Source organism: Emydura macquarii, unplaced genomic scaffold, assembly GCF_026122565.2.
Source record: "Emydura macquarii macquarii isolate MOO-44397 ecotype Brisbane River unplaced genomic scaffold, CSIRO-AGI_Emac_v2 contig_2452, whole genome shotgun sequence".
Classification (NCBI taxonomy): domain Eukaryota; kingdom Metazoa; phylum Chordata; order Testudines; family Chelidae; genus Emydura; species Emydura macquarii.
Window position 1 is genome coordinate 4211486 of NW_027132589.1, and position 14231 is coordinate 4225716.

The 14231-nt window shown below is 39.4% G+C and overlaps 1 protein-coding gene across 8 annotated transcripts in view; it reads left to right on the top strand.

The window, feature by feature from the left end:
- The window catches only part of RREB1 (ras responsive element binding protein 1), a 145492-nt gene that overhangs the window by 69784 nt on the left and 61477 nt on the right, over positions 1-14231 (top strand). For 6 of the 8 annotated variants that reach the window (XM_067562638.1, XM_067562632.1, XM_067562635.1 and 3 more), the window contains 3 exons: positions 716-805; positions 2073-2236; positions 3754-3837. In XM_067562638.1, coding sequence (XP_067418739.1) covers positions 716-805; positions 2073-2236; positions 3754-3837 — 338 coding nt within the window. The remainder of the gene's footprint in view (positions 1-715; positions 806-2072; positions 2237-3753; positions 3838-14231) is intronic. The other 2 variants (XM_067562633.1, XM_067562636.1) reach the window with 1 other exon arrangement.

Sequence of the window (14231 nt, forward strand, 5' to 3'; positions counted from 1 at the left end):
TCACCAGTGTGAAAGATGAATACCATCCATTTTATGTTCTTTTTGTGTTGCTTACACTCTTGCATAATTACATCTTTAAGGCTACAATTTCATCAGATCTTGCAAGCTTAAAAAGGATTGGATCTGGCCTGTATGAGGATGAGATACTTCCAGGGAAAACACAAAATGCTCTAAAAAGTGGTGTTGGTGATTCAGCCCTTCCCTCTGTGTCAGTAGTGAAGCAGAGATTCAATATTGTGTTAAGGGTATCGCCCTCCTGAACTGTCATTCAGATGAGATGTAAAATGTTAGGCCCTTATGACTTGTGCTTATTAAAGATCCCATTGGTCCTTGTTGGAAGATTAGTGGGGCAACCTTCACATCCTGGCCAACTTCCAGTTTGAGTAATTACACTCTCTCTACTCACCTAAATTCCTTCTGTCAGTTTCAGTTGGTCACAATTGTTGCCTTCATTTTCTGTCCCAAACTGCTGTTGCAGAGTTGCTGTGAGCTGTTTTAAACAGCTGCTGCATTTCTGTGGTAGGTGAAGCGACCCATATTTGTACATTTTTTAAAAGCTTCCTTTAGGGATCTTTCAGGATGATACTTGTATAAATACCAGCTGTTCTTTTCTTTGAGAGGTGTTTTTATGCTTTCTTGCTTATAGTCCCCATCAATAGTTGTGGTATTAGCTTTTGGGTTTCTCTACTTTATGTTTGTGTGTTTTTTCTTACAGGAAACAAAAGAAGAGAAGTCTTCCTATACCTGTCCTCTGTGTGAGAAGATTTGCACTACACAGCACCAGCTAACTATGCACATTCGTCAGGTATGCAGACTGCTTGTCTTAATAATTATTGCAGTGACTTGGGGAGAGATCCATTATTCAGTAATAAAAATGATTCCTTGTCCAAACCCAGAAATCCTTCAGGAAAAGTCCTTCACTTTTCATGTACATATTTGTGCCTTCATATTCTAAATTTTTTTTGGAATGCACAAATTTTGTAGGGATTTTTTTCTTCCCTCTACCCCCAGCCTTTGGTAGTGTCCAAAGCAATGAAATGTTTCCTCTTCTGTGAAGCTTAAAGTAATGTGAGGATTCAGAAAAAGATTTCCATTAGCAAGATGTGTGCTGCTTCTTGTCTGTTTCACCACAGTCACCTTCAGCATCAAGGCAAATTTAGGACCATGAATACAGGAGCTATTAGATCAGGCTGGCATTGAAGTGCGTCTGTCCTGTGCAGAGTGCAGCAACTTTGGGAAGCTAAGCAAAGAAGTGACTTTGCAAACAGCACCTTTTTTGTGGTGCTAAATATGTCCTCCGCCTGCTTTTCTTTTTTTAATGTAGGTAACTTTGTGCAGGTGCTTTTGTCTTTTTTCATAATAAGGAACAAAAAGAGATCTACTTTGGACATTAAGGGCATGGTTCACTTTCTTGTGTCCATTGGATAAATGTGTTTGTTTTCCCTTTTATACTAAAACATATAGTTTAATTATTATCATCATCAACATCATATCACACTGATTTTAGCCTGTGTAAAGATCCTCATGTATATTTTGTAAGGCACATGGTGTTGATAACTAAGGGTCAGATTCTGCCTTCAAAGGTACGTAGGTAGCAATTAAAAATCTAGTGTCCATCCAATGGCAGAATATTGCTCTAAACTTTGTCACATGCTCATTTTGAATAAATGTAAATTGACACCTTCGTGACAAACAAACAAACAAGCATAAACATTTTAAAACGATCTTTCCAGTTTAAAAATATCCTTCCCCCCTCTGCCCCCTATGCCTGCTTCAACTGTTTGTCTGGATCCCTTTTCATCGTCCTGTATTGCACTCTACAGTGAATGTGCTGGATGTGTTGCACAGCACAGTAGGCCTACATCAGCCAGACATTCCTGATGTGTTTTTGTGACAGTGAAGGGGTTAATGAAAAGAAAAGCATATAAGGCATACCTTTACCATAGGGTACCTTACTAAGTAGCCTTTTAAAAAAAACCCAAAACCATAACTACTTTTAAGCTGTTACAGTTCTCTGATATTTCATCAGCAATACATAGGAGGAATTCAATGAAAATCATTGCTTTCTTTAGCATAACACTGACACTGGAGGGACAGATCATTCCTGCAGCATCTGTGGAAAGTCTCTGAGCTCTGCAAGCTCCCTTGATCGCCACATGCTGGTGCACTCAGGTGAAAGGCCTTATAAATGTTCAGTATGTGGACAATCCTTCACCACCAATGGGAACATGCACAGGTGAGTGCTAATCATGACACAGGAGCGTGGAAAAGATTGTGGAATGGGGGGCTATTTATGTTTCCTTGGCGGGACTGTCAAGTAAGGAAAAGGCTCTTACTTGGGCAAGGAAGTATGGATTATGAATAGTGCATTATTGCTGAGAGAGAAACAAAGAAGGTGTGTAATAATATGCTGCTCTGTGTCACAATAATTTCCAAGGACAGCCAGAATGCTGAATTTTAGGATGATTTAAGAATTGAGGATGGGGTTCTTAGCTCTTCACACACAATCAAGTATGGGTACGATACTATCTGTGCTTTCTTTGTTTAGGTGTCGCAGGGGTTAGGTTGTCAAATAGATGGCTCTTAAGGAATAACATATAAGGTCAAATTTTAAACGTGCAACAACCAGCCTTTTACTTTGCAGATCTCCCATTTGCCAGAATCAAGATGTTTCATTTAGACACCTGTGTGATTTGTGGGTTCATTGGGTAGTTAAATAAATGTCATCAGTAAGGGGCTTCTTCTTTGGCCTGTCCTTTTTTTTTTTTTTTTTTTTTTTTTTTTTTAAACATTTGGATGCTCTAGTCAGTTTACTTCCTAGATCTATAACAAGTTGTCAAAGCTAAAAGTTAATACAGTTTAGTTTATAATGTATAATGATACATACTGTTGTTGACTGAGGAAGCAACCACTTAATCACACCCATATCTTTGTCCCACACAATTACTTCATTCATTTGTATTGTTGTAACACCTAAATATGCTAAGAACTCTCCAAATTCTTAAGAAGATTAATTCCCTGTATTAAAGACTTTACAATCTACAAACTAACTCCACAAAAGACAGGTATGGGGAAAGGGAAGTGATATAAGCAAAGTGCCTACCGTGGTAGCAGGTGCACCTCTGGCTAGTTCTGTGAGGGGTTTCTGGAGTATGATTTTGTCTTTTTTTATTTGGGTTGAGTGTACGCAACCTTTTTTTTTTTTTTTGTAGGCAGTGCTGTAAAGTTGGGTTTAAAAGAGTGATTTCAGTTAGGCAAAGGTAGAGCATAGAGAAGTATTTTGCAAGTGTTTCTTTGACACTTTTCTTGCTGTTTTATTTTCTTTGCATGATATGTATCCAGTTTTAAAACATATATTGTAAAATGAAAATATTTTTGCATCTGTATCTGCGTGATTTGTATAATTTTCTGATTGGAAGGGGGAAAGTACGAAAAGAGAGATACCAGCTTCAGCTGAGTGAAATTGGTAGCCATTGTAGCAGACTGGTAATCAAAGTTGCCCCGATTCTAGTTTCTGTGCTGCAAGAGATTTATTGGGTGGTGGAGTTGTATTGTAAATGCATTGTAAACCCATTGCTGGAAGTCTCATGTTTAAACATGGAAAAACTAAGTTTCCAAACTTGAATGCAGTTGGCATTAAGGCACCTAACTGTGTATTTGGCTGCTGAAATGTAGGAAAAAAATTGGGCCCCTAGTGTAACACTAGATACACTCAAATGACATATAAACTTAAACCTGTGTGCATATTTGCAGGGTTACATTTTCTCTTTCTGTCGAATGTGATGCCAATAGAGGAACCATCTTCTCTCTTAAGCTGGACAGAGTGGGAGCATTCAGGTCGTTCATTTTGTTTTATGCTATACCAACATTTTCCTGTATGTTGACTTCAGCCATGTCTCTCACAAATTGCGAATCTGACGTGATGCTCCCTGCAGTGGCAAAGGCAGGATTATTTTGAGTCCAAGGTGTTGTGACTGGCAGCATTGGAGGGGGAGAACTTGAGCTCCAATGTTTTAGCATTCTCTGCTTTGTTTATATCCATTTCCCAAACCTGGGGTCAAATGTTGAGGGTTTGCCATCCTTTTAGCTTTATGTTCAGCATGTCCCATCGTTTTCTCCAGTGAGAACAAAGATGAGGTCATTGGTGTGACTAGAACCAAGTTTCTGATTTTCAGGTAGAAGTTCTGTTTCTTAAGATGCAGCTTGCCTGGCCAGTCGGAACAGGAAAATGCTCATTTAAAAGTTACCTATAATTTCTCTAAAGTAATTTTAAAAAAAAAAAAAGTAAAAATTCAGGGAAAATTAGGCTCCGGAATAGAAACATGTTCCTGATAAGCATACAGGTATTAGAACACCTAATCTCTTTCATTTTATGCTGTCTGCTGCTTGTTTTAGTGCCCATGAAAGGTGATGCATTGACAGACCTGATGGTCCTTGATCTAACATAGAATGGGTACAGTGAAAGCAGAAGTGCTTGCTTACCAGCACTGCTCTGTTGATGTGCCTCATTGCTGAGCAGGAGGGATTGCCCTAGGGGGTGAGATGGTACTTCAGATTCCCAGCCCACATGCTTATCTCACTGCTGGGATTCACAGTGGGCACATCTTGTCATTCTTTTGCGAGGTCATGTGTTGTACCTGAACTGTTCTGTTTAAAATTGATCCCTCCAGAAGGGCAGATCAGCCAGAATGCAGGCCGTGGTTACTAAAGAAATGACTTCTCTAAAGGAAATAAATGTATCAAAACTAATAAGAATGCTTTACATTTGTTGTGAGGTTTTTCTTTTAAGCCAAATGGCATGGGTCTATCCAGATACCAGGAATAGACTCCTATAAAGGGCATTTCCATTATCAAGTGTTTGTCCATATATCTGGGTATGGGTTCGAGACACTAAACTTAAAAACTAATACATCTTTTAAAGGTTCTTATTTCACTGCACAACTTCAGACTGCAGCAGCTCAATGAATGTTGCAGAAGTCTCAGACTATGTCTGTACAGTGAGTGTATCGTTGCAGAAGACTACCTATAGGGTGAAATCCTGGCCCTATTGAAGTAAATGGGAGTTTTGCCAGTGATTTCAGTGAGGGCAGGATTGCACCTGGTATGTTTTAGACATTCTGTTTTATGATAGTACATTTTAGAAGACTTCAGAAAATCAAGCCAGGATGTTAGAGAGCAAGCAGACAGATGATAAATGTGAAGAGAAATTATTGTGTGGCGCTATAATGCACTCAATATCAAAATGTTTATTTTCCACATTGGGTACATCTGTCAAAACCAGGTATTTCTAGTTAAAGGCGGTCCAAGGTAAATTCTTTCATGTGTATTTCAAACACAACTGTAACATCAAGTCTAACAGGCCACAAATGAGCAAGGTCCGGTTCATCACATTACATTCAAAATATGCTTCTATGTCAGGTTTGCCCTGCAAAGATGCACTATGACTTGCTGGCTCTCTCTTGGTGAGAAGCTCTTCCAGGCACTCCTCAGATGATACCAGTACCTGCGGCCTGTCGGGGGGGGGGACACGACACGGGACGACAAGTCTCTTTCCCCCAGTATTGCACAATTTTTCTAGTTTTCTTTTTAATGTTTTATGCTAAAATAACAATAATTTGACAAAAATGTGAAAAGTGGAAAAGAATTAGACTTATTTTCCTATTGGCCAAAACCAGTGGTACGTGTGATATCAGGAGCAGTGGCCATGCTGGGATATCTCACAGAGTGGGGGAGCTAGTGATACCTAATAGATCAATAATTTGTGGACCTGCTGTAGAAGGAAAAAGGTAACTTGCCCTGCATTTGGGAGTCTTGCCACCTAATATTGTATTTACTTAAAATCTATTGAAAGAAAAAAAAATCTACAAAAACGTGAATGCCGTGCATATAAAGTACAATTAATGTTTTTTGTTGCTTTTCTAAGATTAATTCGTACCTAGCCCCATTAATCTTTTTTTCATAGCTGTCTAGCTTTTGTCCCTCTAAAGCTGTCCTAGCTTCCCTGATCTGCAGCCTGGCGTATACATTTCTTGCCTGATGTATGGAGGCTATCCTTCTCAACCTTCAAATAAATCTTACGTTTCTTTTATGAATGAGTCAGCCTCTGCCTTCTTAAAGTTCTGACTCTGTCATCCTCCTGGATCCTACACTCTCTCTCCACAAATAGAGCCGAACCGGTGCTGCAAGCATAGGGGAAAAAAGCATGGTTTTAGCCCCATTTAGGGTGACCAGATAACAAGTGTGAAAAATCGGGATGGGGGTGGGGTGTAACAGGTGTCTGTATAAGAAAAAGCTCCGAATATCGGGACTGTCCTATAAAATCGGGACATCTGGTCATCCTAGCACCACTTCTGAAACAGAGGTTGCAACGTGGCCTCATGTTCTGAACTAGATGACTTTTGGTCAGCATTCTAAGCGTGGAACTGTAACTGTTCTCTGGACTGAGTGAGAGAGGAGGGCATCTTTGAAAGATCTCTTCATGGCTACCAGGCTGCTCAAAATGAAGTCCTGCTGCTTTGGAGCTCCCTACTGGATGGTGCACTGCTGGTCATCGGGAAGAGCTGTTCCATTCAAGAAACCACCGTGAATGGCATGTAGACCTGGAAGGAGGGGGCACTGACCCACTGCTATTCTTGGTGGAGGAGGGTTGTTGACGTGGGGGGATCCGTTGGGGTCTATCAGGGAGTGGAATTCCATGAGAGAGAAAAGAGGTTCTTAGTAGCACAGGAGGCTGCCTATTCAAATGTGGATTTATTTCTGGGGAACACTGGGACGAGGGGATCCATTATTTCGTATGTACCATGAAACACACGCAACCCTGTAAAGTTGTTTGTTGTTAATTGTGTTCTTGAAAAGGACTAAAGAACTATTTTTCAAAACAGTACTAAGGTTGAGACACATAAACCTTAAAATGCAGGCTACCTTAACAGGGGTGAAATTGATGGGGCACACAGGATGCTGCTGTTCAGAGCATGCAGATCCAGATATATGTGTACTTGAAAGAAGATAAGCAGAGTTTTTCTCTCATTCACAGTGAATTAGCTTTATGCTTTCATGTTTTCAGCGTAAATGTTGTAAATAGAATGTGCATGTAAAAGAAAGCTTTCTGTAGAAGCAAAAACCATAGTGGCCTAGAATCCTTTCTAAAGAAGAGTCTGAATAAGTGTTGGAGTAGATAAATGTTATGTGAGCATCTGAATCCATGCTGTCACTTTAGCCCTATCTGTATGTTGTGTTGGTGTATCCAATAATTAGTAGATTAAAATCTTGGGAACTTCTCTGGGCCCAGGTTCTGACAATAAATTGAAATTTGTAGCTCCCCAAACCTATCCCCTCCACCCCCAAAAACAAACAGAACAAACAATTGTTCTGCTGGTGTATTTTTGGTGCTATTTTTTTCAAGGGAACTTGGGGTATCTAAAACTGCTTGCCTGACTTAATTCTCTGGCCAAGTTTTGCAGAAGCAAAACTTGTTAAGGACTAAATGTAGAAGCTGAAAATTATCCCCAGGGCCTCCCCAGAATGGTTCCTTCTGGATAAAAGGTCATCCTGCCCTGGATCCTCTTCCAGTTTCATGTCTAGGATGGTCTGTACCCATCTATTTTAAATGGCATTTTTCTGTCTGTCAAAGACAAACTTTCCATAAAACTTGACGCTTTAATAAAATATAAATGTCAGAAGATAAGTTTGATGCATATTGGCTCCTTTCTTGACAGTCTCTGGTGGCTTTTAAAGATTCTACGGCATGTTTTCTAAAAAAGGGTGGGATAACCTAGGTATTTCAACCAAAAATTCTCCCATGCAGTGCATATGAGTAAAGACCTTGAAACTTAAGTTGAAGAGCAGGAGCTGTGCTGAGGCAAACTGTTACAAAAACTCCTGGCCAAAGAAGGCAGTTCTTCTTTTAATCTTTTAGTTAAGAAGCCATCTTCATCCGCGTTGTTTTTTTTCAGTGGCAAACAATTTCCCAATCTTCTTGAAAAGGTAAGTGTGTTTATATCATTACTGTGGCTCTTTTTGTTGTTGGGAATGATACAGTTCTGCCTTCCAATTAAGACATTTTTCGGAAACACTTCTGTGTGTTTGAATGTTTTGAGAGCTTGAAAGCAGCCTACATTTAAAATTGGGCTGTGTAATTTCGTCGTTAGTTGAGAGATGAGTGAGACCCACTTACTGTCCACGAGCATAAATCACATTGCCTTTACTCGTGTTAAACATACATAGTGCGTCAGGTGCAGATGTGTGAGTGTGCATATACTTTAGGTATTTGCACACAACTTTTGGTTCTGCCAGACCCTCCTTATGACCCTACCAAACCATCCTTATGTCCTTACCAAACTATCCTTTCCCATGAATTCCTCCAATGTTAATTATGTGGCTGGATCCCTTCTGATATGTATTGTGTGCTTTGTACATGCAGTGCGCTAAATAGCATACAACCTCAGCATATGTGGAGTCCAGATAGAATCTGTACAATTTTATTACACATGCAGTCCTATATTTGTTTGATTTTTAGACAGTGTATTGAGAAGGGAATTTTTTTAGGCTGTACATTAAGCACAGTGTCAAACTTTCTTCCTTGTAAAAAGGGGAAACAGTGCAAAAACTATGTAAAAGCAGCATTCAGTTGACACTTTTTCAGAACTGCCTAAGGGAAAATTAATAGGAATTGGACATTGAAACCTTTAAGTAATTTTGAGAAGTTCAGCCTTAAAATACGTAAATATATGTATCAGGGCTTTCTGCACATCATCTATGATTCAGACATTTTGCACAAACAAATTAAGGCATTAAAGGTTAGTAGCATACAAAATACTATATGTGCAACAGTCAAATTATATTTTCTGTAGGATCAGTATTGAATTACCTGACTTTTGTGCATTTAAAATAGATAGATACAACGTTGCATTAGATTCTTTATTTAGTTTTAGATCTGCTCATGCACTAGGAGGAGTCCTGGCTTAGCTCCTGAAAAGTTTTGGTTTGAATTAAATTAAAACTGGACAGTGTTCCTTAAACTGAACTAATTAAGGAGTGGGGCTGGTTGGACAAGTCATGTCTGACATGATCTTGAACTCAATCTTACCATGAATGTAGGATAATTGGCCAATATCAAGGTGCAGTGACATCAGCATATTAGAAAGGAAAGACTTTCAGCACTTGCAGATTCTATAGTTCTTGAGCAGGGGTGGCCACTGCACTGTTAGAACTAATTGCTTCTGAAGTAACAGATGATTTTAATTATAGTTGTAGCCGAAAACGGAGACACAACAAATTTGATATATATATTTTTTAATTTAAAAATGTGTTTTCAGTAATATACAGTGTAAATATAATGAAAGCAGGGACTGGGTGGAGACTAAAACTATCAGCCGTTATGTTCTGAGTAACTGGACACCTAGTGAAGGACAGGAAAAATTGTCAGTTTTGTGAACTCCAGTTTAGCAGAAAGAGCTAGTGCCACTGGGTCTCAATATTTTTACTGTAAACCTTGCTGGTCAAGAATCATTAAAAACTGAGTTTATTCTTTAAAAACACGCCCACCCAAACAGAAAGTTTTGCTTATTGTCTCCCAGTCCAAGAACTAATTAACCACTCCTCATAAAAAATATATGAAATGTGAACTTTTTGTGATTGCTTAGTGTTGTGTGAATTAAATAGAGCCTCTGAAGGATCTGTTATGGTCAGTCATATCCAAGCACACAACAGTTCAGTGGACCATAAGAGCTTTAGGGAGGTGTCATGATTGTAGGCATGTCATATTCTTCTCACTGCTGTTGCCAATATTCCTCTCCTCCTCCTCAATTATTACTAAAGAGCTGTGAAGAAAGTTAACACAAACACTAATGTTGGGGTCTGATTAGAATCCAGAAAAGCAAGGAAGTTCAGAGTCAAGGTTTATACTATGCCATTAATTAACTCCATTGTTCTTGAGAACTGAAGCATATACAATTAGAAGTATTATATTTGCATCTCCAGGCCTCTTCAGTTCCTGAACATACAAGTGAGTCATGGGTGCTCTAAATCTACTCTGTGTGTGTGTGGTCTCCGACCGTCTAATTTATGTAAATCTAGTCTTGTTCATTTTAAGACTCTTACACTTTTGTGCACTGCTGACGATAGGTTTGGGTTTCTGGTTTGGGTGTAAGGGGGAAGATGGTCTTCAGTACAGGGGTAATACCAATTTCATCACAGGCAATAACATATATGTCCATATAATAGCATGTATTCAGCATAGCTTAGTGCTGCTTTGTTTCTCATGTAACAGTTCAAATGAGAACATGCCACTTGACATATTAGATTCTAGTCACTGATCACATGGCTCCTTTAGACCTTTATTTATCTTCTAAATACCTGTCCAGGAGCAACCTCTGCTGTAGGGGTGCTTTCTGCCTTCCCAAGAAAGTTACCTCCTCTCTGTCTTTAACACAAGACTGCAAGAAAAGAGAATTCCAGGTGAACAAAATCTAAAGATTTAAGAATATCTTTGGGACTTGCAAGCTGTTTTGTCTTTAATCACCTGCATTGAGGGATTTTGCTATAGATGTAACATTTTAAGGATAACTGGCAATATGTCATGTTGCAGACCTTTAATGAGGTGGTATATTAATGTATTATTTCCTTACCTGTTCCAAGTGCTGATAATGTGGGCTGTTGTGGAAGTTTATGGGGAATGATCTCTGCATGTTGGCATACACCTTTACATCCTCTGGGGAGAGGAGAGGGAATATATATTGCTGCAGTACCCCTAATGTGCAGCCACAGTATACTAACGTATTTAAGTTAATCTTAACCACTAGTTGAAAAGAGTCATAGGGAAGTACAAAAGACACTGAAGCTTGATCTACACTACCAATTTTTGTCGGTATAATTACATAACTCCAGAGTGTGGAAAATCTACACTCCTTGAGCGACATAGTTATACCAACCTAACCCCCATTGTAGGCAGTGCTGTGTTGACGGGAGGGCTCTCGTAGACATAGCTACCACCTCTTGGGAAGGTGGAGTATCTACGCTGATGGGAGAAACTCTCCTGTCAGCGTAGGTAGTGTCTTCGCTAAGTGGTACAGCTGCAGTGCTGTAAGTACAGACAAGCCCTAAAAGAATGAGGAGGAAAACCATTGTCACTGTCTTTGTGCTGGCTGTAGTTCCACCTTAACACATATCTAGCTTTAACCTTTTCCCCCCTTAATATATAAGCTGCCCAACCTGTTCTGGGTTAGCGTGCTGGAACTAGCAAACATCAGAATATAGGCACGCATTGTCAGCTTCTCTTTAAAAATAAAAAAGTCATTCATTAGCAGTAAAACGTCTTTTAAAAACAGAAGAGCAATGGAGACAAAAAAACCTCAGCATTCGGGTGCATGAAACAGCTGTGGTCTGATCCTGTCACACTCATTTTCCCACCATGCTACTTGTCTTCACATTACATTTAATACATAGGTGGCTGGCTTTCAGTGTGGGGAAGATGCCTATTTATGTAAACTGACAGTGCCATTAATGTATTAGGTAGGTGGATTGTATACAGATATAACTTTGTCTTCCATTAGAGGATCTATTGGTGTTCTCACCAATCCAAGCAGAGAGAGTAAGCTCTCCTGGGGCTTTATCCAAAGCCCATTAAAGACTCATTGACTTCAGTGAGTTCTGGATCAGGTCTATGTCCAGTAACTTCTCTGACCAGACTCTCCAGTATGTCGTAGAGAAAACTGTCCTGGAAAAGGGAAGAGAAGCAACCTTCCCTGCTGTTTTAGAATAGAGGTACCTATGTTATTTTGGCAGGTGATGCTTCTTCAGAACTGATGATCAGATGTATCCATAGTCCGCATCTGTGTTGTGTTACGGACTGCATCAAAGTTCATATCCTTAGAACAGAAGTTCCCAAACTGTGGTTGGTGTGCCACAGTGTAGTGTCTGGTCGCCCACGGAGAGCAGGCTGGTCACGTGGTGCTGGCACTTCTGTTTCCAGCTGCTCAATTTTATAAGAGACAGCTAAGAAATTCATTAAATATTTTCTTAATATTATTCCATCATAGGCAATTATATTTACCACAGGGATGCTATGGGATCACAAATGAATGAAATAGGTGGGCCATAGAGTCAGAAGGGGGTGGGGAAAGTGGTCCACAGGGAATTTTTCTATTAAGATGTGGTCTGCAGCGTGGGGTAAAAGGTTTGAGAATCTCTGCATAGAGTTAATTTGTTTTTCCTCCTCCTCCCCTCCTCAGCAGTCCGTAACCATTGATGTATACCATTGACATGATAGCACAGAGATCCTGTTTTGACTAGAATGTGGTTTTGTAATGTCGTGTATGTTTCTTGGGGTTTTTTAAAATTTTATTTTATTCCTTTTGTAAAGAACCCTCAGCATTTGTGTGTACTGTTTTTTCTTTTCTGTGCCATATGATATAACAAGTTGTTCTGTGCTGTTTGCCATTAGCAATACTCAATGGCAAAATGCTAGAGGGCAGAGAATGGATTAGGCTATGCCTGATTCTGGAAATAGTTGCTCATCATGTCGGTTTGTTTTTAATGAATAAAAATATATCTCAGATTTCTTCACCATCGTTTATTTTGAAGAAGGATAACACTTTTTTCCCCTTTGCAATACTCTGTATTTGATGCTGAAATTAAAGCTGCAGTAACTGCTCTCTCTTTCTTCTTAAAGCTATTTTTAATGGGAATGTCTTAAGAAATTGAATACAAACATCCAAATGTGCAGGTCCATGAATAGGCTTATAGGCATATGTGGTTAATAAACACAGCACATATTGGGATTTCTGACACAAAGAATCAGAGGGGCCTCTGAAAGAGTGGAGCTTATGTGTTTAACTCTGCCCCCCAGTAAGCAGAGTTTCTTTCATCTACAAAGTCACTGTACGTCATTTGTCATTGTTAATGTGCTGCAGCCTGAATTACTGCAAGGTGCCTCTAAGACAGTTAGGTGGGGCAGCATTGGCACACTCATGCTGCATTTGCACCATCTTTTTCTCTCTCTACTTATGCAATATTTGATTGCAATTGCAAATGAACCTCTTCCCCTTTGGGAAAACTTGCTTTAAAAGCATGTATAGACTCCCATTTTTGAATCACTTTACTCTTGCAGCAGCATGAGGCATGTAGTTGTGGAATAGTTGCCTCCTTTTGTCTTTTTTTTTTTTTCCTGAGGGGTCATGACAACACTTTTGGTGGAGAGCAGGGATAATGTCAGGCAAAGATGGGAATGCATTTGTATCAGTCTAAACCTGTTTCAACTTGTGGACTTCAGTGTAGCAAGTTAGTTGTTTAGATATTTATTAATCCAACATATAGAGGTCTGCTTTGCAGAAATAGTACATTTTCTCCATTTGTTTTGCAGATCTCTCTCTCTCACACACAAATGTCTGCTATTTTTTATTCTTGGCAAAACAAAATAGTCTTCTCTTGGGTAAAACTACTAAAACATAAGTGTGTGTCCGTCGGTGTATCTTACTTTCATAGCTGTTGGCAGACTTCAGAAAACTTTATGTTGTATGACATTAATTACAATTCACAGGCTTCACTGGTATCTCCATCAAGGAATGTATTTACCAGAATCTGAAATTAATCATGAGCAGCTTTTGCAAACTTCAAGCTTTCAGATAGACTTGATAGTTCTAAATAGTTCTATAATATTATTATGATGATATTTTAAATGGTGTTCTAGGGTTTCTTTGTTTTTGTTTTGCTCAGTTATAGCTCATCTGTGCAGGAGATAGACTTCTCTTGGGGGCTGGCCCAAGACTGTGGAATGAACTTGTCCGGTGACTAAGGACCATCACAAACTTCTCCACCTTCAGCTTTAGGTGTAAGGTGCATTTCTTTGACCTGGCTTTTTCAAACGAACACGAACACACACACACTACACACACCCCTCTGTGTGTGTTTATGTGCACATGCAATGCAAAATAAAACGCTCAGCTGCGTGCACTTCTACCCCTAGGGAGAGGATGAGAGAACAAACCCATGACAGATGTTAGTCATACTGCTTATTGCACTCTGGAAATCACTTGGATACTACAGTAATGAGTGCAGTATAAGAATCTATAGATAATAGTTGTTTATTGTTTGTATTATTGCATCATTCAGGAGCCTTAGTCATGGATGAGGAACCCCTCCCCCATTGTGCTAGGTGCTGTACAAACAGAACAAAAAGACACCAAAGAGTAGACTTTAGCCTTAGATTTACCCCTATCCTGCAGAAGACTCTTTCA